The sequence below is a fragment of the Jaculus jaculus genome, chromosome 2 (assembly GCF_020740685.1).
Source record: "Jaculus jaculus isolate mJacJac1 chromosome 2, mJacJac1.mat.Y.cur, whole genome shotgun sequence".
Taxonomy (NCBI): Eukaryota; Metazoa; Chordata; class Mammalia; order Rodentia; family Dipodidae; genus Jaculus; species Jaculus jaculus.
Genome location: NC_059103.1, coordinates 18,910,452 through 18,934,078, shown reverse-complemented (window position 1 = coordinate 18,934,078; position 23,627 = coordinate 18,910,452). Strand labels below are relative to the sequence as shown.

Here is a 23,627-nt window from a genome sequence, read left to right as displayed (position 1 = left end):
AAAGAAAATAACCCTACCAATCATTTAATCAGTCATTCTGAGAGAAATTGCCTCAAGCTCTCACAGTCTAAGCCCAGAGTTAGCCACTTTTCATGCTTGAATTCACTCCATCCCTGCAATCATCATCTTGGGTAGGTTCTGTGACTTGACCTACATTTGATGAGATGATAAAACATCAGCTCAGGCAAGTAAAATGCCTAACCCAAGGGTACCCAGTAAGCAGCGGGGGTCAGTGTGCAGACACAGGCAGCCTGGCTCCAGAGCTTGTGACTTAACTATTACTGTTCCCCTCAATAACCACTTTTGTACAGGAATGGAAACTCATCATTAGTGCTCAAGGACAACTTTCTAAATACTCCCCCTTGGACTTAGTGATTTGATGGGCATAATTTTGTGTGCTAACATCGCTGCCCTTAGGACTTCCTGATCCTGGTGAAAAATCAAGAAAAAACATACTTTAAACCCTTATTTTAAGCACTATGTAACAACACACAGTATTACTGTGCAATACAGGCTGGTTGGGGTTAGAAGTGGGCAAAGTAAGAGTCCATTCACTATTGCTTTGAAATCTGCATTGGACTCTGTTTTTTCTTTTCCTTTTTGGTAGTGTTTTGGTTTTGTTTTGTTTAGGAGGGTTTCTTTCTTAGTTTCTCTTTATTTTATTTTTTAAATATTTTATGTATTTATTTGAGAGAGAGAGAGAAAGAGGCAGATAGAGAGAAAAAGACAATGGGCACACCAGTGCCTGTAGCCACTGCAAATGCCACTTGTGCATCTGGCTTACGTGAGTCCTAGGGAATCGAACCAGGGTCCTTAGGCTTAACAGTCAAAGCCTTAACTGCTAAGCCATTTCCCCAGCCCCTTTTTATTTTATTATTATTATTTTACTTATTTATTTGGAGCGGATTTGAGGTAGGGCCTCACTCTGTCCCAGGCTGGCCTGGAATACAGCATGTAGTCTCAAGTTGGCCTTGAACTCTCAACAGTCCTCTTACCTCGGCTTTCCCAAGTGCTGGGATTAAAGGCATGCACCACCATGCCCAGCTCCATTTATTTATTTATTTATTTATTTATTTATTTATTTATTTATTTATTTATTTTCAAGCAGAGAGAGAGAGAATGGGTGTGCCAGGGCCTCCAACCCCAGTAAATGAACTCCAGATGCATGTGCCACTTTGTGCATGTGGCTTTACATGGGTACTGGGAAACTGGACCAGGATCATTAGCCACTTCCTTTTTTTTTTTGTTTTGTTTTTCGAGGTACGGTCTCACTCTAGCCTAGGCTGACCTGGAATTCACTATGGAGTCTCAGGGTGGCCTCGAACTCATGGCAATCCTCCTACCTCTGCCTCCTGAGTGCTGGGATTAAAGGCGTGCACCACCACACCCAGCTTAAACCATCCATCCTTTTTGAGACAAAAAGGAGTCTTTCACTGGCTTGGAGTTCACCAAGTGTTCCCGACTGGCCTGTCAGTGAGCTTCTGGGATCTGCATGTTTATGCCTTCTCAGAGCTTGGATGACAAGTGAGCATGGCCACACCTTGGTGTTTTATATTTGCATGTTACTGATTTTTGCAGGTCCTGGGTATCGCACTCCTGACTGCTTGCATTACAGGCTTGCTTCATCATGCCTGGATTTAAAACCATTATTTCTAGAGACATCTAAAAATTTTGGGACTATCTGGGTTTCTCTGAGGATCTCTTGCTATTTTGCCAGGATTTTATTTTCTATCATGACTCCCTATTTTTCAGAATTGGGCAGAAGAGGTTATTTTTATTATAACTCTTAGGGTTTAAGTCCTAACAAAGCAGTTCATGACTGTGAGTGTTGGGGGTAGTTGTGTGTTTATATGAGGTTCTATGTGTTTCATCTTTTTATAGTGGGTTATGATTCTTATCCTTAAAAAAAATTTTTGAGGTAGAGTGTTGCTCTAGCCCAAGCTTAAAGTTATTTTTATTTATTTATTGGAGAGAGAGAGGGAGACAGAAAAAAAATCAGGGAGAGGCAGAGAGAGTGAGAGTAAGTATGGCAGGTCAGGGCCTCCTGCCACTACAAATGAACTCCAGAGACATGTGCCATTTTGTGCATCTGGCTATACATGGGCACCAAGGGATCAAACCTAGGCTTCCAGGCTTTACAAGCAAGTGACTTTAACTGCTGAGCCATCTCTCCAGTCCTCCCCCGCTCCCACATTTATTTTGAGGTAGGGTCTTGCGCTAGCCCAGGATGACTTGGAATTCACTAGGAAGTCTCAGAGTTGCCTCAAACTCAAGACAATCTTTCTACCTCTGTTTCCTGAGTGCTGGGATGAGAAGTGTGCACCACCATACCAGGCTTCTTTTAATTTTTTTTGTTTTGTTTTGTTTTGTTTTGTTTTTCAAGGTAGGGTCTCACTCTGGTCCAGGCTGACCTGGAATTAACTCTGTCATCTCAGGGTGGCCTTGAACTCATGGCAATCCTCCTACCTCTGCCTCCCGAGTGCTGGGATTAAAGGCGTGCACCACCACGCCCAGCTCTTCTTTTAATTTTTGAGACAGGGTCTCAAGTATGCCAGGCTGGCCTCCAATTCATTACATAAGGGAAGATGACCTTGAACTTCTGCCTCCTCTGGATTGCTGGGATCATGGGTGTACCATCATGTGCACCACTGTGTCCAGCCTGAATGACTCATCTCATTAGAAAAATAAATTACTTTTATTCTTTCTGGAGTTCATTAATATTACTGAAGATCCAACATTGATTCGTTTTTCAGGGAAATCATTTTGTTGTTAGGTACTGTGAAAAATGGCCTCAGGGCCAGACAGAAGACCTAAAGTGCCCTCTGTCGGCTAAACACAAAATGACTGCTGAACCTATGAAAAATTTTGTAGTTGAAAGGAAAATTAATGTATTGAAAACTTGGTGTACAAATAATATTCATCGCAATAGTTTGTAAAAAAAAAAAAAAACAAAACAGGGCATGGTGGTGCATGCCTTTAATGCAAGCACTTGGGAGGCAAAGGTAGGAGGAGTACCATGAGTTTGAGGCTACCTTGAGACTACATAGTGAGTTTCAGATCAACTTGGCCTAGAGTGAAACCCAACCTCAAAAATCAAAAAAAAAAAAAAAAAAAAAAAAAAATCTAGCCTGGCGTGGCGCACGCCTTTAATCCCAGCAATTGGGAGGCAGAGTTCAAGGCTACCCTGAGTGAATTCCAAGTCAGCTGGGCTACAGTGAGACCCTACCTCAAAAAAAAATTTAAAAATATACATATCTGAAGTCAGGCACTTGGGAGGCAGAGATAAGAGGATTGCCTTGAGTTTGAGACCACCCTGAGACTACATAGTGAATTCATGTCAGCCTGGGCTGGAGTAAGACCCTACCTTGAAAAAAAAAAAAAAAAGCTAGGCATGGTAACACATGCCTTTAATTCCAGAAGTCAGGAGGCAGAGGTAGAAGGATCACCATGAGTTTGAGGCCACCCTGAGATTACCTAGTTAATTCCTTTCCAGGTCAGCCGAAGCTAGAGTGAGACCCTACCTTGGAAAACAACAACAAAAATAATTCAAGCACATACTTTAGTCACATCACTAGGTGGCTGAGGTAGGAGCATCATCAAGAGTTTGAGGCCAGTCTGGGACTACAGAGTAAGTTCCAGGTAAGCCAGGCTAGAGTGAGACCCAAAACCAAAAAACAAACAGATGAAAAACGAGCTAGGTATAGCGATGCACCACTTATACAGGGAGATGAAGGCAGAAGGATCAGCAGTTCATTGTCACCCTCAGCTATGTGGTGAGTCTGAACCACTCTGAGCTACATGAGCCCCTGGATCAAAAAGAAAAATGGGAAATGAAAAATAAAAACAAAACACAGGGGAAAAAAAGCCAGGCATGGTGGCTCATGTCTTTAATCCCCAGCACTCAGGAGGCCAAAAGGAGAATTGCCATCCAGCCTGAGATTACATAATGAATTTTAGGTCAACCTAGGCTAGAGTGAGAAAAACAACAACAAAAAAAAAAAAAAAAAAGAAAAAGAAAGAAAGAAAAAAGATAACCGAGGCCTTATTTTGCTTTTCTTTTTCTTTTTCTTTTTTTCGAGATAGGGTTTCCCTGGCTGACCTGGAATTCAGGGTGGCCTCAAACTCACTGTGATCCTCCTATCTCTGCCTCCCAATGTTTTTCTTTTTTGAGTTAGGTTCTCCCTGTAGTCCAGACTAACCTGAAAATCACCCTGTAGTTCCAGGCTAGCCTTGAACTTACAACACTCCTCCTACCTTGCCTCCTCAGTGCTGGAATTAAAAGGTATGTGCTACCACGCCCAGCTTGTGAAGTTTTAAAAAATAGTTTTATTTACTTGAGAAGGAAAGAGGGAGAAATGGGCTGAGAGAGAGAGAAAAATAAGCACACTAGGCCTCTTACTGCTACAAATGAACTCCATATGCATATGCCACTTTGAGCATCTGGTTTTACATAAGTATTGGGGAATTGAATTCTGGCCGGCAGGCTGTGCAAGCAAGTGACTTTAACTGTTGAACAATCTCCCCAGCCCATAACTGAGGTTTTGAAGTGTTCTGTTAATATGTCTAGTTAGACCTAGTATTCTCTGTTTTTTGTTGTTGTTGTTTATGCCCAGGAAGGGCACAAATTAGCTATGTAGTCTAGATTGACCTTGATCTTTATGCCTCCACCTCCCATGTGTTGGGATTATAGATATCCAACACCCCACCTGGCTCAACACAATTTCTTTTTGGGAGAGGTTCAAAATAGGATCTCACTCTAGCCCAGGGTGACTTAGGGTGACCTCGAACTCACAGCAATGCTCCTACCTCTACCTCCTGTGTGCTAGGATTAGAGGTGTGTGCTACCACACCTGGCTTTCTTTTTCTTTTTTGTTTCATTTCTTCTTCTTCTTCTTCTTTTTTTTTTTTTTTGAGAAAGCGTCTCACTGTAGTCCAAGCTGACCTAAAGCATTTTGTAGCCCAGGCTGGCCTTGAATTTAGGGCAATACTCTTACCTTAGGCTCCTGAGTACTGGGATTACAGGCACATGTGCCACTACACCCAACATTATTTAACCTACCCTTCTGATGATAAAACAGTAATAGTAATACTCTCAAGACCTGGCTATTCAGTGTTCTTCACCAATGAAGAATTGAAACTTGAATCAGGAGCAAAGCAGTCTTAGCTGTTGGCTTCATTCAGATGGTGAAGATCTGAAGAGCTCACAGTGAGGCTAGAATTGATGTCTTTCCCTTGTACAGAGGTTGATGAAAGATGGCCATTGAACCAAACCTGGCCACACATATTTATTTAGGTCTTGTTTTTGGCTGCTATCCTGCTACAATGATAGAATCCGTGCAGCTAGCCAAGCCTGAAGATTTACTTTCTGACTCTCAAGAGAAAAATCTGGCAGACCTCTGCTCTTGCAAATTATTTTAATCCTACATTCCCTGTGACCAGTTTGCCACCAGTTCCAAACAAATGTCAGAACTCCAGAGCTGGTTAACTAGTTGTGGTGGTGTATACACTTGTGGTCCCAACACTTGGGAGGTACAGGCAGGAGGATCAGAAGTTCAAGGTTATACTGTTATTTTTTCTTTTATTAAAATTTTCTTAGTATATTTATTTGTTTGAGAGAAAGGCAGAGAGAGGAAAAGAGAAAAGGTGTGCCAGGGCATCCAGCCTCTGCAAATTAACTCCAGATGCATGCACCACCTTGTGCATCTGGCTTATGTGGAGTCCTTAGGCTTCACAGGCAAGTGCTTAATCGCTAAGCCATCTCTCCAGCCTTTTCTTTTCTTTTCTTTTCTATTCTTTCCCTTTTTTTTTTTTTTTTGAGACAGGGTTTCAAGTAATCCAAGCTGGCCTCAAAATCACTATGAAGCTGTGAGGATGGACTTGAACTGACAGTTCTTCTGCCTGAACCTCCCAAGTGTTGGAACTACATGGCCTGGCCTCATTTTCTTTCTCTGTCAACAGTGTGAGAGTTGTAGAAGGAAATCAGTATGGACTGAGAAAGCTAAAATCCTCCATCTCTGGAAGGGTAACAGGTACTTGGAAGCTGCTTTTACTAAAAGGCATTGACTCCTCACTTGGCCCACAAGGTAACTAAATGTAGGATAAAATCATGGTATCTCTGCTCAAATTCCTTCTTGACTCTACACTGGTCCGTTAATTACTCAGTGTCTATCCACCTAACCTATCTCATCCCCATTCAAGGCAGAAGAGAAAGACAGGAGTTAACTGAGGCTTCTTACTATCAGCTTCTGATAAACATTCCATTCCTGATGTCCCCAAACGTCTCATCGTCGTCCTAAACCTGTAGTCACCTTGGATTCGGGGAATAGCACAGCCTCACAGGAAAGGTCCCCTTTCCCCACCCGAAGAGAGCAACTGTCCATGACGTTGAGGCTGCACCTGGGACAATAGGGAGAACTGAGAACCAGCCTGAAACAATGAGGACTTCTTTGGACCACCTTGCAGAACCAGAACTGGGACAATGTTCAATCAGACTGCACCTTGACCACAAATGCTTAACTCTGCTTACCTTTCCACCGCCCACCCCAATTCTTCCTTTATTTAAGCTCATGTCATTGTTTGGGGTACCTGGAGAAAGAGGTCAATAGACGGGTTTACCAGTGTAGCTACATTGATTCAATCTATACATTCATCTCTTTTATTTATTTGAGAGGGAGATAAAGAGAGAGAAAATGGGCATGCCAGAACCTCTAGCCACTGCAAAGGAACTCCAGACGCATACACCACCATGTGCAGATGCATGGCTTACATGGGTACTGGGGAATCGAACCTAGGTCCTTAGGCTTTGCAGGCAAGCACCTTAACCGCTAAGCGGTCTCTCCAGCCCTACTCCTCTCTGTAACTGGAGTATTGGCACCGGTGCTGCTAGCTCTGGGCTATTGCAGAAGGGTCCCCATCAGGGGCCACAGCATCCGCACAACAGAGACATCCAGTAGGTCTCCAGGAAGGGTGTGCCTGTGTTCCTTAGATGCCAACACTGATAAACCACTGTCACTAATTCACAACAATGGTTCCTATTTTGAGTTTTATCCTCGCCCCCCCGCCCCCATGATACTTTTTTGAGACAAGTCTCACACTAGCTGGATTCGAGCTCGCAGCAGTTCTCCTGCCTCACGTTGGCAAACTGGGGTTACAGGCGTGAGCCGCCACATCCAGGGAATTTGAAGCGTTCTTTTTAGGATTCCAGAATGAATCCAAAGCTGCGGAAAAGCAGCTCGTGTCCCTGTGGCTTGAGGAAAGCCAGCCGTGGTCGCTAGAGCTCCACTCACTCTCCGAGTCCTACAGCCTCCGTGACCTCCGCGCTTCTTTCTGGCGCATCCTCAAGGGCCTGCTAGCTCAGGTCCCCCATGGAGGTGACACAGGACCCGCTGCTCGGGGACACCGAGTCACTCGAGGACCCTTCTCGGGTAAGGGCGGTGGAGGGGCTGTCTGCCAAACGCGCAGGGTGGAAAAGGTGGACGCGCACTCGAGAGCGAGCTTCGGGCTGCGCGCGCCCGCTAGTCAGAAAGCCAATCAGAGGAGGGCAGCGGCCGCACGGTGAACGCGCCACCCCTGTGATTAGGCGAGCTTTCTGCCAATCAGGGCGGAGCCCAGAGAGGGCGCAACCAATGGGAGGAAGCCAGCGGCGCAAAGCCCGCGCGGTGGTCGCTGAGGGAACCCAGTAGGCTCAGTGGGCTCTCTCCCTCGCCCCGCCCCCGGCGAGCATCGCGCGCGCCCCGTTAGTCGGAAAGCCAATAAGAGTTGGGCAAGGCTAGCAGGCCTGTTGCCAAGTGGCCACTCCGCGAACGTACTTGCCCTGGTGATTGGAGGAGCACTCTGCAAATGTGGGCGGGGCCAGAGAAGGCTCGACCAATAGGAAGAGGCGGTCGGGTCAGCCCAGCGGCGCTTGCTAGGCGCGGTGGTCGCTTGGAGAGCAGCATTGGGGCCCTGTCAGGGGGAGCTGTGTCCGTCATCCCGAACCCCGCCTTGCCGGCGGCTGGCCACGTCATGCCAAGCGTTGCTCGGCTCTCTTAGTACCCAGGGGCCGCCGCCCACCCGCCTACCCGAAGCCGCGCCCACCGCCCAGAGCCAGAGGGATGGTGGTAGTCACGGGGCGGGAGCCACACAGCCGTCACCCGGACGGTGCCATGTCCAGCTCCGACGCCGAAGACGACTTCCCAGAGCCGGCCACCCCGACGGCCACGCAGGCGGAGCACGCGCTGCCTCTGCTGCCCCAGGAGGTACCTGGACCGAGCGATGGAGGACGGGGGACGGGTGGGAAGTGGGAGAGAGAGAGAGAGGGAGACAGGTGCAAGCAAGCAGAGCTGTAGCTGACCTTGGGAGGTGAGCCACCCGAGATGCTGTCCACCCCATAAAGCTCACCAGGTGTGTCTTCCCTCCCTGCTCGGAGACACCTTGCCCTGCAGATTCCTCCTCCTCCCTCCAGGACCCACTGGCCACCAGAGTGCTCACTTGAATCCATGCATCTCGTTTTTTGCCAAGTGGTGATGGTGGTGGTGGGGACCCCCCGTACTCCTCAAGACATGATGACATCTTCCAGTCAATCCAAAAGGAAGTCCTTGGTTGCCCGGACCGACTCTCCAGCTGCCAAGGTAGTTGGAACAAGGAGCTGTGTGTGCAGACAAGAAGCTAACCAGTTCATATTTGATAATGGTGGCTTGGCGTGGATTAGGAAACGACCAGGTGTGTGCCTGGGTTAGTTAGACCACCCTCATCTAGGTGTCCCTTATGCAGTGAGCAACATACATGCTCACATAGGGCAAATGACATTTCTTAGATGGACAGAGGGATAGTAGTAAGAACATTTGGAGGAAGAAGACAGCACAGGAGCTGAGGAGATGGTTCAGTCAGTAAACTGCTTTGTTTTGCAAGTATGAGAACCCGAGTTTGATCCCCCAGAGCCCATGTAGTAATCCTAGCACTGGGAAGGCAGAGAGGATGCTGAGGAGTTTCTGGGATCTGATAATCTAGCCAAATTGGTGAGCTCCAGGTTCAGAGACCCTGTCTCAAGAAATTAGGTGGAGAGTGATTGAGAAAGATACCTGACATTGACCACTGGTCTCTACACACACACACATTACACACACACTATCCCCACCCCCACTCTGGCATGAACAAGGGCATAAAGGGTAAATTCAGGGAGTGGAAGGAGGACAATGAAAGATTGGACACTGGAGCAGAAATGACAGCTGGCATAGTGGTCATGCCATTAAATTCAGCACTCAGGAAGCAGAGGTAGGGAGATTGTTTTAAGTTCAAGGCCAGCCTGAGACTACAGAATGAATTCCAGGTCAGCCTGGGCTATAGTGAGACCCTACCTCAAAAAAAAAACCATGGTGAATTGAAGTCCTTAGTGACATGCTATGACTTGTGATGCACTGTGGTTTTACTGGTCATGCGTTATATGTGTGGCAGTAGTAACACCTGAGATGACCCTCAAGAGGGAAACAGAAAGGTGAACACTGAAGTGGAGAACAGGCAGGCACAGGAGCGTGTGTGTGTGAATAATAGTCAGACTTCCCCAAAGGGGCTGACTGGATGAGTCTCTTGTATAGCAGACATTGTTGTGTTAGGCTTGGAAGCCCTGAACTGCCAGTGTCGTGGGAAACTTGTGAAAATAAGCAAAATTCTAGACATAACTCTGCAGTCAGGGAAAAGAGCCAATAGAGACACAGTGGTGCTATTTTTTGGTGCACTGTCATTGGGCAAAAGATGTGGTTTGAGGGAAAGGGCACACAGCCCATAGACTAGTAAGTCTTAAGGCCCAGCTTCCCCATGGATCCTGGGAGCTCTAAAGCTCTTTTCCATTGCCTTTTTCCTCTACTTCAATTTTCTCATCTCACACATGGAGCGAAGATGTTGATTTTTATGAAATAAATATTGAAAAAGAACTCCAGCAATATAATGCTTTATCCCCAAACAGTACTCAAGTCTTAGCATATATAGAGTGGATTTAGATGTCCTGTAGATAAAACGGAAGGCACGGAAGAGTTGAGAACTTATGTACACAGAACTGTAAACCCAATTTCATTCATTCAGTCTGTGAGTTTTAGATCTTTACTGTGAAACAGGCCTTGGGTAATTTTATGTAATGTGTTTCTCTCCTACTTTATTTTGCTAAGGATGTGAAAAAGTTGGGGAAAGCGACTGTTTAGATAAATATATAGACATTCATTACAGTCAGGGGGATGTCATAACATAGGAATGTACTGGGATAAAATTTTAGTTGCATGGAGGAAATTTGTGGGAAAGTTAGAACAGAACTGGCAACATTTCTTTTTCAGATACATTTTGGTAGAGATGATAGCAGTGAAAGATTTTTCTTTTTCTTTTCTCAAGGCAGGGTCTCAACTGTACCCCAGGCTGACCTGGAACTCACTACATAGTCACAGGCTGGCCTCAGACTCACAGTGATCCTCTTACCTCAGCCTCCTGAAATAAAAGGTGTGTACCACCACATCTGGCTAATTTTTCTTTTAAAAATGCTTGAGTATTTTGGTGAGAACTTTGAGTTCCCCAGGGTATATCTTTACTATCATTTTCCTATTTTCACTCGGTCTGCCTAGAACCTTAGTTAGGTAGTAGAGTGGTTAAGGAAGGAATGGAAGCCGGCTGTGGTGATGCACACCTTTAATCCCAACACAGAGGTAGGAGGAAGACCACCCTGAGAATAGAATGAATTCCAGGTCAGTGTGCAGCTTTAATTCTAGCACTAGGGAGGCAGAGGTAGGAGGATCGCTGTGAGTTTGAGGCCACCCTGAGACTACATAGTGAATGTCAGGTCAGTTTGGGCTAGAGGGAGACCTTGCCTCATATTCCCCCAGCCCCCCCTCCCAAAGGAATGGAGGTTGCATGCCTTTAATCCCAACACTAAGGAGGCAGAGGTAGGATGATCATCATGAGTTCGAGGCCACACTGAGACTACATAGTGAATTTCAAGTCAGCCTGGGCTTGAACAAGATCCTACCTCAAAAAACAAAAACAAGGGCTGGAGAGATAGCTTAGCAGTTAAGGTGTTTGCCTGTGAAGCCTGTGGACCCAGGTTCAATTCCCCAGGACCTATGTAAGCCAGATGCACAAGGTGGCACATATGTCTGGAGTTCATTTGTAGTGGCTGGAGGTCTTGGCATACCCAATCTCTCCCTATCTGTCTCTTTTTCTCTCTCAAATAATTAAAGTTTTTTAAAAAGCTGGTGGGGTGGCACATGCCTTTAATCTCAGCACTCGGGAGGCAGAGGTAGGAGGATCACTGTGAGTTTGAGACCAGCCTGAAACTACATAGTGAATTACAGGTCAGTCTGGGCTAGAGCAAGACCCTACCTCAAAGAAAGGAAGAAAGAGAAAGGAAAGAGCCGGGCATGGTGGCGCATGCCTTTAATCCTTGTACTCAGGAGGCAGAGGTAGGAGGATCACCGTGAGTTCGAGGCCAGCCTGAGACTACATAGTGAATTCCAGGTCAGAATGGGCTAGAGTGAGACCCTACCTCAAGAAAAAGAGAGAGAGAGGAGAGAGGAAGGCTGGGAACATGTAGTTCAATAGTAGAGTACCTGCCTAGCATGCACCAACCAGGTCCTGGCTGAAACAAGAATGAGGATTGGATGTCTGGATACATTCAAGGGCTACTGAACTTTGTTGTGGCCAGGCCTGCAACTGACAAACAAATAATGGACTCTCTTGCCCTTGGGATAGTTGACATCTAGTAGAATAGGTTGACAGAAGAAAATAATGACCAGTACATGTTGGGCACATGATACTAGAGCCAAACAAACCTTTAGAATGAGTGGATGTCAGGGCTGGAGAAATGGCTTAGTGGTTAAGGCATTTGCCTGCGAAGCCAAAAGACTCAGATTTGATTCCTCAGGACCCATGTAAGCCAGATGCACAAGCGGCACATGCATCTGGAGTTTGTTTGCAGTGGCTAGAGGCCCTAGTGTGCCCATTCTCTCTCTGTCTCTCTTCTACCTCTCACATTCTCTCTTTCTGCTAGAAAATAAATTTTAAAAAACTCATTTATTAAAACAAACCAAATAAATAAGAATGAGTAGATGTTGCTGACCTGTATCTTGGTGTGAATTAGGGAGGCTGAGGTAGGAGGAGCCCATGAATTCCAGGTCAGCCTGTACTAGAATGAGACCCTGCCTTGAAAAAAAAAAAAAAAAGACCAGGGCTGGAGAGGTGGTTAATGCGGTTAAATGCTTGCCTGTAAAGCCGAAGGACTCTGGTTCGAGGCTCGATTCCCCAGGACCACGTAAACCAGATGTACAAGGTGGTGCATGCATCTGGAGTTTGTTCGCAGTGGCTGGAGGCCCTGGTGCACCCATTCTCTTTCTCTCTCTTTCTCTCTGCCTCTTTGTCTGTCTGTTGCTCTTAAATAAATAAATAAAAAATAAAAAGAATTTTTTAAAAAAGCAAACCAAGGGCTGGAGAGATGGCTTAGCGGTTAAGCGCTTGCCTGTGAAGCCTAAGGACCCTGGTTCGAGGCTCGGTTCCCCAGGTCCCACTGTAGCCAGATGCACAAGGGGGCGCACGCGTCTGGAGTTTGTTTGCAGAGGCTGGAAGCCCTGGCGCGCCCACTCTCTCTCTCTCCCTCTGTCTTTCTCTCTGTGTCTGTCTCTCTCAAATAAATAAATAAATAAATTAAATTAAATTAAATTAAATTAAATTAAATTAAAAAAAAAAGCAAACCACAACGGAAGATGTTAAGTTCAGGAAGTGGAAAGAAGACAATGCAGCTTGAATTCTGGAGCAGAGATTGTGGGATGGGGTGAGGCCTGATTTAAGAGCTATAAGGAGCTGGGGAGATGGCACGGCAGTTAAAGGTGCAAAGTCTGCTGGCTTGGGTTCAGTTCTGCAGCACCTACATCAAATTGGATGCATCCATCTGATGTTTGTTTGCAGTGGCAAGAGTCCCTATTGCACCCACCCATCCACACTTCTCCCTCCCTCGCCCTGCCAACACCAGTGCATGCAAATAAAATTAAATAAATAAAATGAAGTATTGGGTAAAATGACGAGGACTTGGCAATTGATGCATGAGGGAAGCAGAAAGAGGAGAAGGGGGAGTGTTCAGATGGATTCCTAGGTGTGAGGTGACTGAGTGAACAGTGTGGCACTAATCAGATCTGAGAAGCCTGAAGATAGAGCAGCCCCCGCTCTCAGTACCTGCTGACTCCCTGAGAGATGTGGTGGTTGCTTTTCAGTTTCCTGAGGTTGTCCCCCTTAACATCGGAGGGGCTCACTTTACCACACGCCTGTCTACTCTGCGGCGCTATGAAGACACCATGCTGGCGGCCATGTTCAGTGGGCGGCATTACATCCCCACAGACTCCGAGGGCCGGTACTTCATTGACCGAGATGGCACACACTTTGGGTACGTCTCTTCCTATACAATCATCTCCATAGTCCTACCAAGTAAGTAGTTTGGGTGTGGGCCTGGGACTTTGACATCTTCCATAGTTCTCGAGGTGATAGTGCAATAATGAAATTTAATAAATATTCTATTGACTTGGTTTCAGAATGTTTAAATTGCTTTGTCAAAGGAGATAAGGACAGCCAGAGAAATTTTAAGTAACACACTGGCTAAGTGTGATGAAACCTCTTCTATCCTGATCAGTTTGAGATCTTTGAAATCAGGCCTGGGAGAAGTCTTTGTCTATATGAAGCAGTTAAACTCAGCTCGAGTCAGGGAAGGTGTAAACATCTTGGCGAAGATCTTCATGTCCAGATTCTGGGACTCAACATTTCCCTGGAAGCCAGGCATGGTAACACGTGGCTGTAATCCCACCACTTGAGAAATGGAGGCAAGAGGATTGCAAATTCAAGGTCAACCTGGGCTAGACCCCTGAACACTGACAACAACAACAACAAAATACCCATTGTTAAGCAGAGGAAGTAGGGTGTATAGCAGTGGATCTGAGGCTTCTTATAATTTAATACAAGAAAAGAAGCCAGGTATAGTGGTGCATACCTTTAATCCCAGCACTTGGGAGACAGAGGTAGGAGGAGTGCTGTGAGCTCAAGGCCACCCTAAGACTACAGAGTGAATTCCAGGTCAGCCTGAGTTAGAGTGAGACCCTACCTCAAAAAACCAAAGGGAAATAAAGGGGGGGAGGGGAGTGCTGGAGAGATGGCTTAGTAGTTAAGGCATTTACCTGTAAAGCCAAAGGACCCAGGTACAGCTCCCCAGGACCCATGCAAACCAGATGCACAAGGTGGTGCATGTCTCTGGAGTTTGTTTGCAATGGCTAGAGGCCCTGGCACACTCATATTCATTCTCTCTCTCAAATACATAAAAATAAAATATTTTTTAAAAAAAAGATGACGTAAGGGCTAGTGTTGGATTACCATTCCTTCATTTATTTTGCCAAGAAAAGTCTTAAAACAACTTCTGTTGTTATTATGGTTTTAGCATTAAAATATGTAAAAACAAAATCACAAAAAGATATGTATTTAAAGAAATATATGTGGTTTTACACCTTCCCATGAAGAGCCTTATACATAAACTATTTTAAGGACCTTATGTCTCAGTTTCCTTATTTGTGATATTGTAACCGCTTCATGGGCCTGGCAGTGATGGTTAAATAAAGAGCCTCAAGGGCTGGAGAAATGGCTTAGTGGCTAAGGCATTTGCCTGCAAAACCAAAGGACCCCAGTATCCATGTCAAGCCCAATAAGTAAAGAGCCTTAGTATGACCTTGATTAGGTCACACCTTCAGAGTACACAGCTAGAATTCTCTGGTCCTTCAGTCTTACATTAAAAGTATTTTCTTTGAGACAAGGCCAACAGACTGCCCCCCTCAAATTTATTTTATTTTATTTTATTTGGTTTGGTTTTTTGAGGTAGGGCCTCACTCTAGTCCAGGCTAACCTGGAACTCACTGTATAGTCTCAGGGTGGCCTTGAACTCACAGCAGTCCTACCTCTGCCTCCCAAATGCTGGGATTAAAGGCAGGCACCACCATGCCCAGCTCCTCCCACCCTTTTTATGAGAGGGAGCAAGAAAGACAGACAGACAGACAGAAAATTGTCATGTCAGGGCTTCCAACCACCTACTTGAACTCCAGATGCATGCACCACCTTGTGTGCATGTGTGACCTTGCATGCTTGCTTCACTTTGCACATCTGGCTTATATGGGACCTGGAGAGTTGAACGTGGGTCCTCAGGCTTTGCAAACAAGTATCTTAACTGCTAAGCTATCTCTCTAGCCCTTTTAAAAAATTTAAAAATATTTTATTTATTCATTTATTTGAGAGAGAGAGAGACAGATAGAGACAATGGGCATGCCAGAGCCTCCTCGCCACTGAAAACGAATGCTAGACACATGTACCATTTTGTGCATCTGGCTTTATGTGGATACTGGGAAATTGAACCTGGGTCCTTTGGCTTTGCTAGGAAGTACCCTAACTGCAGAGCCATCTCTCCAGCCCCTATTTTTTAAAAATTATTTGTGTATGTGTGTGTACAAGAGTACATGAGTCTGTGTTGCAAATGAACACCCCATCCAGCTTTATATGGGTGGCTGGGGAATTGAACCCTGCCCAACAGGATTTTCAGCAAGTGCCTTTAACTTATGGGTCATCTCCCCAGTCCCTGTTTTGTTTTTTTGAGGCGCTCTAGCCTTGGCTAGTCTGGAAATTCACTGTGTATCCTGGGATGACCTGGAACTCTTGGCAATTCTACCTCAGCCTCCCAAGTGCTGTGCTTACCAGCAGGAACTACCATTCCCAGCTTCAGCCTTACTTCAGAGATAACTAGAGGACTAACAAAGTCCTTAACCTTGAGCCAGATGACCAGGAGGCTGAAACTTCAACTGCTTTGTCTCCATACTGACCTCCAAATAGGATTGCCCACATTGGAGGAAAGGTCATTTTAGTCCTCAAAAAGGAGCCTCTGGTCAGATAATTTGCTTTGTAGCATCTGGGTTTCCCCAGTGGGCTATCAGCTGCCTCTGATGCTGGGAAAACAAAGTGTCACCTCACTCTGTGGAACTATAAAAAGATTTTTGTTTGCAGGCTGTTTGGGGGAGGAAAGTGCTGGCCCCAGCTGGCAGCTCCCATTGCCTCTTAGCTGGGCCTTGCCCCAGGGTTTTGTTTTTCAGTAGAGCTCAGGAAATTTTACTGAAGATCCCAGAGGACTAATTTTAGAAGGGGCTGGTGGGAGGGGAAACAGGATTGAACTCAAAGCCAGTATGCCCATGCCATGGTGGCTATGGCTGAAGAGTGGCAGAGCCAGGCAAGGATGTAGTAGAAGGCAAGATATAGCAGCATTCATGCCTGGACTGCTGGAGACAGTGGTCTATGATTCATTAACAGCAGATGTAGTTATTGAAAGACTCAAGGGGCTGGAGAGATTGCTCAGTGGTTAAAGGTGCTTTCTTACAACGCCTGCCAACTTAGGTTTGATTCCCTAGGACCTACGTAAAGCCAGATACATAAAGTGGTGCATGCATCTGTAGTTTCTTTGTAGTGGCAAGAGGCCTTGGCACACCCATTTCCCTCCCTCCCTCTCTTTCTCTCATTCTCTCTCTCTGTTTGCATATATAGGGAGGAGGGAGAAAGACTTAGATGGAGAGATAGCTTAGCAGTTAAGGCACTTGCCTGCAAAGGCTAATGACCCAGGTTCAGTTCCTCAGTACCCACGTAAAGCCAGATGCAGAAGGTGACTCATGCATCTGGAGTTCATTTGCAGTGGCTAGAGGCCCTGGTGTGCCCATTCTCTCTCTCTCATAAATAAATAAATGAATAGATTTTTTAAAATTTTTTTGTTCATTTTTAATTCTTTATTTGAGAGTGACAGAGAGAGAGAGAGAATGGGCGTGCCAGGGCCTCCAGTCACTGCAAACAAACTCCAGACGCATGCGCCCCCTTGTGCATCTGGCTTAACGTGGGTCCTGGGGAATAGAGCCTAGAACCAGGGTCCTCAGGCTTCACAGGCAAGTGCTTAACCACTAAGCCATCTCTCCAGCCCATGAATAGATTTTTAAAAACTTATTTGAAAGAGGGAAAGAGGCAGGGAGAGAGAGAATGGGCACGCCAGGGCTTCCAGCCACTGCAAACAAATGCCAGACGCATGCACCACCTTGCGTATCTGGCATACATGGATACTGGGGAATCAAGCCAAGGTCATTTGGCTTTGCAGGCAAGCGCCTTAACCATTAAGCCATCTCTCCAGCCCCTAGATTTTTTTTTTTTTAAGAGAAAGACTCAAATAAAACTGGGTTCAGGTATATGCAAGTTTGCTTTCTGTGCTGTTATAGCTTATGTACCCCAGCTCCCATTATGGGGGCTTCCTGGGCTCCCAGAGTAGTTCCTCCTCATGGGACTTGTGACCTTCTGCCTCATGCTCTTCAGCATTTGCCTGCTAGTGTTGACACTATGGCTAGCACAATGCTGTGCTTTGGTCTGACTTCCTCCTGAAGACAGGACCATTGGGCTTGCGGTCTCAAAGTCAGCTATCTCTGGATTTGAGCCTTTGGCAGCTCTTGCTCCCTGAGAAATTGGTGTTCTTTGACTTTTGGGCTCTACTTGGGCTTCATTTATAGGATGGGCCTAAGGACTAACTGTGTATCACATGATTAATACTAGTGTTAGCTGATGTTGTGATGTGGATGGAGACTAACTATTTAAATGAGAACTTGTTTACTTACTCTGTTCCCATACCTACTGATGATGGGCCTGATTACACTTGGCACTAAGTAAATAATAATAATAATCTAAAAGGAGGCCCTGGCATGGTGGAGAAGGCCTTTAATCCCAGCAATAGGAAGGCAGGTAGGAAGACTGCAATGAGTTTGAGGCCAGCCTGGGACTAGAGTGAGCTCCTACTCAGCCTGAGCTGGAATGAGACCCTACCTTCAAACAAATAAACAAACAAACAAACAAACAAGCAAAAACAACAAAACAAGAATCTTGGGGGCTAGAGAGATAGCTTGTTGGTTAAGGCACTTGCCTACAAAGCCCTATGATGCAGGTTTGATTCCCCAGTTCCCATGTAAGCCAGATGCACAAGGTGGTGCATACATCTGGGGTTCATTTGTAGTGGCTGGAGGCCCTGGTGTGCCCATTCTCTCTCCCTCTCACTGTCTATTTTCCTCTCTCTGTCTCATTCTGCTTGCAAATAAATATTTAAAAACCAGAGAATCTAAAAGAATTAGAACTGCCTGGTTATTTTAAGGAAAGTACACTCCTGAACCAATTGGTTCAGATATTAGGTTTTGGTTTTTTTTCATTGTAGGATCCCCCACTAGCCCAGGCTGATTTGGAATTAGTCTCAGGCTATCCTCAAACCCAGGGTGATCCTCCTGCCTCTGCCTCCCGAGTGCTGGGATCAAAGGTGTGTGACAGCACACCAGCAGGTTTGGCATTTTATTTTTCCATATATCTATAGAATAATACTAACAATGAGGATTTAGGTCAACTGGAATTCTTTGGAGTTACTGCTGAAGATTTAAAAGTGCTACAACCACTTTGTCAAACATGCACTTACCGTGCAATTAAACAGTTCTAATATCCACCTAAGAGAAATTGGTGCTGTGTCCACAAAAGGTCTTACACACAGGAATATTCATTATATCTACTCATCCTAGTCCAAAACTGGAAAGAACTGGCATGCCCATTAATTAAGAGAATGAGTTAAAATTGTCATATTCATATAATGATATCATACTCAAACAGTAAATAATAAAAAGAAACTTTGGGGTGCTGGAGAGATTGCTTAGTGGTTAAGGTGCTTGCCTGAAAAGTCTAAGGACCCAGATTTAATTCCACAGGACCCACATAAGCCAGATGCACAAGGTGGTACCTGCATCTGGAGTTCGTTTGCCATGGCTACAGGTCCTGGCACACCCATTCTCTCTCTCCCCCATCTCAAATAAATAAAATAAAATATTTTTTTAAAAAAAGAAACTTTGGGGACTGTAGCTATCTATGGCTTAGCTGTTAAAGGTGCTTGCTTACAAAGCCTGATGTCCAGGTTCCATTCCCCAGTACCCACGTAAAGCCAGATGCACAAAATGGAGCATGAGTCTGGAGTTTGTTTATAGTGGCAGGAAGCCTTGGCACACCCATACTCTTTCACTCACTCTACTTCTTCTTCCTCTCTTGTCTGTAAATATAATTTAAATATTTTAAGTGCATTTTTTAATTTATTTATTGGGGGGGGGAGAAAGGAAGAGAGAATGGGTGCACCAGGGCCTCCAGCCACTGCAAATGAACTCCAGACGCATGCGCCCCCTTGTGCTTCTGGCATCTGTGGGTCCTGGGGAATCAAACCGTGGTCCTTGGGCTTCACAAGCAAATGCCTTAACTACTAATCCATTTCCCCAGCCCTGAAATATAAATTTCTTAAAATAAAGAAACCTTATGCAGCTAGAGTAAGACCCTACCTCGGAAAACAAAAAACAAAAATAAAAAAACAAAAGGTGTGTGCCACTATGCCTGGCTTCTAAGCACTTTTCATATATTTTAATTCATTCAATTTCCTCATAACACTTTGAGCTAGTTTTACATTTTTTTCCACATTTTACACATGAGGACACTGAGGTGCTAAGGGTCAAAGTTACACAGCTGGCATCTTTGTCCAGATTCTGTGTCCTAACTGCTCTGTCAGGTCCACAGGGCCTCAGCTCCTTCCCTTCCTTTTTCTTTCCTGCCTAGAGATGTGCTGAACTTCCTGCGCTCTGGTGACCTGCCACCCCGGGAGCGTGTGCGTGCTGTACACAAAGAGGCCCAGTACTACGCCATTGGGCCCCTTCTGGAACAGCTGGAGAACATGCAGCCGCTGAAGGGGGAGAAGGTGCGCCAAGCTTTTCTGGGACTCATGCCCTATTACAAAGGTGAGGAGTCAACTGCCCTGAAGCATCTGGGGAAAAGGGTTCTTCACCAGAGCAAGTCATGCAGGGCTCATCTAGGTTAGGAGAGAATGTCCTTCCCTATTAGTGATGCTGGGATGGTTCAGGTTCAAGATGACCCACCCTGCCTGGGGACCCTCAGCAGATTGTGTTGCAAGAAAACAGCACCTTACTGTCCCTACCCCCTGCATTCTGTTGGTTTTATTTTGCTGAAGTGTATCCTTCCTGGGTCCACAGAGTCCCTTCCCCATAAAGTCAGCCTCTTAACTCCTGCATCCCGCTGTCATTGAGATGCACATGTCTACATCTGCCCTGCCCCACCCGTGCCCATTGATGGGCACTGTGTTCACCCCAACAGACCATTTGGAGCGGATCGTGGAGATTGCCCGGCTGCGCGCAGTACAGCGAAAGGCCCGCTTTGCCAAGCTCAAGGTCTGTGTCTTCAAGGAGGAGATGCCCATCACCCCCTATGAGCGTCCACTCCTCAATTCCTTGCGATTTGAACGGAGCGAGAGTGATGGGCAGCTCTTTGAACACCACTGTGAGGTGGATGTGTCTTTTGGGCCCTGGGAGGCGGTGGCTGATGTGTATGACCTGCTGCACTGTCTGGTCACGGACCTGTCAGCCCAGGGTCTCACCGTGGACCACCAGTGCATTGGGGTATGTGACAAGCACCTCGTCAGCCACTACTACTGCAAGCGCCCCATCTATGAGTTCAAGATCACATGGTGGTGAGTAGCCCCAGTAGGCAAGAGTACCACTGGGGGCGACCATCTGCCTGGGTGGCTCTGGGAGCACAATCCACAAAGGGCTGTTGACTGCTCCTGAACCTGCTGAGGTGATGACTGAGTTGTTCCAAGGGGACAGGTATTGCTCCAGTCTCCCTAGCTTGTCACCCTTAGGAACTCAGAGTCTTTTCTCATCTGGTCTTACTTTGAGGCACAACAGTCTTCACTTGAGGTGCAGAGTCTAGTGAAGGCTTTGCTGGAAGTCCAAGGAAGTTTGCTACCTTTCTGACCTTGTAAGAGAGCTGCTCGTTTTAGAGCCACATTACCGATGTAGGTATCCTCACTCACTCCATTCAAGCATTCCTTCCAGTGCTCGGTGTGTCTGTAGGAATGAGAAAGACAATGGGGTAGTTTCCCATGTAGACACCCACTAACCTTGGCCAAAGAAGAAAGAGTGCACTCCCTCCCAGTACACCCCACCTTCCCCTAGGCACAGCCCTGCCTTGTCTTGGGTGTGGAAAGGTGTTTCTTTTGTTTCCAGAACATGCTCATCACCACCGTTGGAGGTTTAACCATGCCTCCAAAGCCACGGACTAGTTTGGCCTTAGAAAACCACAATGTTTACAGCCCTGCCTCGGGGTCTTGGCTTCTTCCTTCCAGCACCGTGTCTTGCTCGCAGAGTCCCTTCTCATAGGGTTCGAGTGCAGGATTCAGAGTCCCTTTTGAAGATTCCTTGAGCCGAGCAGGTACGATGTCTAGATCTTTTGAAATGTAGCATCATTTTAAAGGTTGAGAAGGCTCCTTGGCTGTGTCATGTGTTAGGATCCAATGTGGTGAGCCTCTCTGAAAGGACTCTTCTTCTAGGAGAGTTCCTGCTCTGGGGAAGGAGAAGAAGCACTGGGTGGGAGACAGAGCTGTCCTAGGAGCTGGAGGAAACCAGCAGCAAACCTATATTATTTTTTACTTCCCATATTTGGAAAGAAACTGATCCATAATGATCTATTTCCACTGAATTTACTTCCTGCCCCTCCAAGGGCACCTAAGTCAGGGCATGACATATAACCCCTTGAAGGAAAAGCTATGCTGCACCCCTGAGAGCATTAACATTTCCTGGCTGCATCAGGAGTTGTAAATTCTCGTGGTTGTCACTGTTCCCGGGTACGACTGAGAGGAGACAGTTTTGGTTTTGTAGTCAGTGTATGTAAGGAGCTGGTGAGAGCAGCATCACTCCTTTCCCACTGGTACAGGACCAGCGACGTGCGGGTGGGGCGGGCACTGAAGCATCTATGAGCTTCTGAAGAAGAGAGCAAAGCCCTAGGATCTTGGCTGACTTCCTTCATGCAGCCGGAGGGCAGATTTCACAGGCCCTACAACAGATTAGAGGGGACGATGTGCCCTGGTGTTCACTCCTGTGGGTGGAACACGGGTACACTGAAGTTGAAGTCCAGGAGGGAAGGGCTGTTCATCACGGTCCAGGTTACTTGCTGACCCTGTTCTCATCAAACAAATGGATGTCTCCTTTTGGAATTGATGACCTGACTCGGCCCTTAGCCTGGCAGCATGGCTCTGGCCTTGTTCTAACAAAAAGTTTATATTTAAGTTGCTTTGATTCATGATTCCTACTGCCTCGTTCTTTCTGTCATCGCTTTGTTGTATTCATTTTTTGAGACACAGTGTCATGTAGCCCAAGCTGGCCTCGAACTTGCTATGTAGCTGAGCAGCTGATAGTTAATGGCATTGGGCTCCCAGTCTTCCTGTGTGTTAGTATCACAGGCATGCTCTACCATGCCTAGCTCTTGTGTTGCTTTCTCTTTCTTTCTTTCTTTCTTTCTTTCTTTCTTTTTTTTTTTTTTTTTTTTTTAGAGATAGTGAGAAAAACTGTTGAGGAGGAAGTCCATGTGAGTAGAGAGTAGATGATTAAGCCCAGTGCTTTTTAATAATTAGGCTTTGAGCCCTTCTCTTACCCACTCTGACACAAAGCATCACAGTGCTTGGCAGCATGGGTTGGAGAGACTGCTTAGCAGTTAAGGCACTTTGCTCCAAAAACTAACGACCAGAGATTGATTCCCCAATACCCACAGAAAGCCAGATGCACAAAGTGGCACATGCATCTGGACTTTGTTTGCAGTGGCTAGAGGCCCTGGAGTGCCCATTCTCTTTGTCTCTCTCTTCTCTATCTCTTTCTCTGCTTGCAAATAAATAAATAAAATGCATAAAAAAGAAAAGAGTCCATACATGTAAGACAAGAAGAAACCAATTTGCTCAAATAGAATAGCCTTGAAGGCTTGCTTAAAGTAACGGGATTCTGGGAGCTGGTTCACGCCTTTAAACCCAGTACTTGGGAGGCAGAGGTAGAAGGATTGCTGTGAGTTCAAGGCCATCCTGAGACTACATAGTGAGTTCCAGGTCAGCTTGGGCTAGAGTGAGACCCTACCTTGGAAAACCAAAATAACAATAATAATAATAAAAATAGTAATCATAATAATAAATGATGGTATTCTGGGTAAAGATATTTTCCCTGTGCTTCTGGCTGGAGACACCCTTGCTCCTCTGTCCTCTGCTGCCCTCTGGTTGGTGAGTTCTGTGCCCCTGTGGGGAAGAAGGCTCTGATCCACTAGAGCAGGCAGAGAAGGGACACTGGCTGACCAGCTCAGAGCTCCCTCCCTTCTTTTCTTATCATCTCCTTCCCCTCCCCCCCTTTTTCTGTTAATATTTTACTTGATGCTTCAGGGTCTTAGGGCAGACTAGGTACTGAGGTATTGAATCCTCTTGTTAAATCCTTGTGGGTTTCTTTCTTTAATTTTTTTAATTTTTGGTTTTCTCCAAGTAGGGTCTCACTTTAGTCTAGGCTGACCTGGAATTCACTCTATAGTTCCAGGCTGGTCTCAAACTCAGAGGTAGAGGTGAGCCTCCTACCTCTGCCTCTCCAGTGCTGGGATTAAAGGTGTACACCATCACACCTGGCTTCTTTTTTTTCTTGTTTTAAAAATAAAACCTTTATATTTTGAATCTACTGACTTCTATACTTTTTTGT

At 45.9% G+C, this 23,627-nt stretch overlaps 1 protein-coding gene across 1 annotated transcript; it reads left to right on the top strand.

Annotated features, from left to right (window-relative positions):
- The first annotated feature begins 7,910 nt into the window (after positions 1 to 7,910).
- Kctd7 (potassium channel tetramerization domain containing 7) lies at positions 7,911 to 22,391 on the top strand. Its single transcript, XM_004662615.3, has 4 exons — positions 7,911 to 8,237; positions 13,218 to 13,387; positions 19,672 to 19,850; positions 20,224 to 22,391. Exons 1-4 carry the CDS (start codon positions 8,094 to 8,096, stop codon positions 20,598 to 20,600), a joined length of 870 nt encoding a protein of 289 aa, XP_004662672.1. The 5' UTR covers positions 7,911 to 8,093; the 3' UTR covers positions 20,601 to 22,391.
- Positions 22,392 to 23,627: the final 1,236 nt, after the last annotated feature.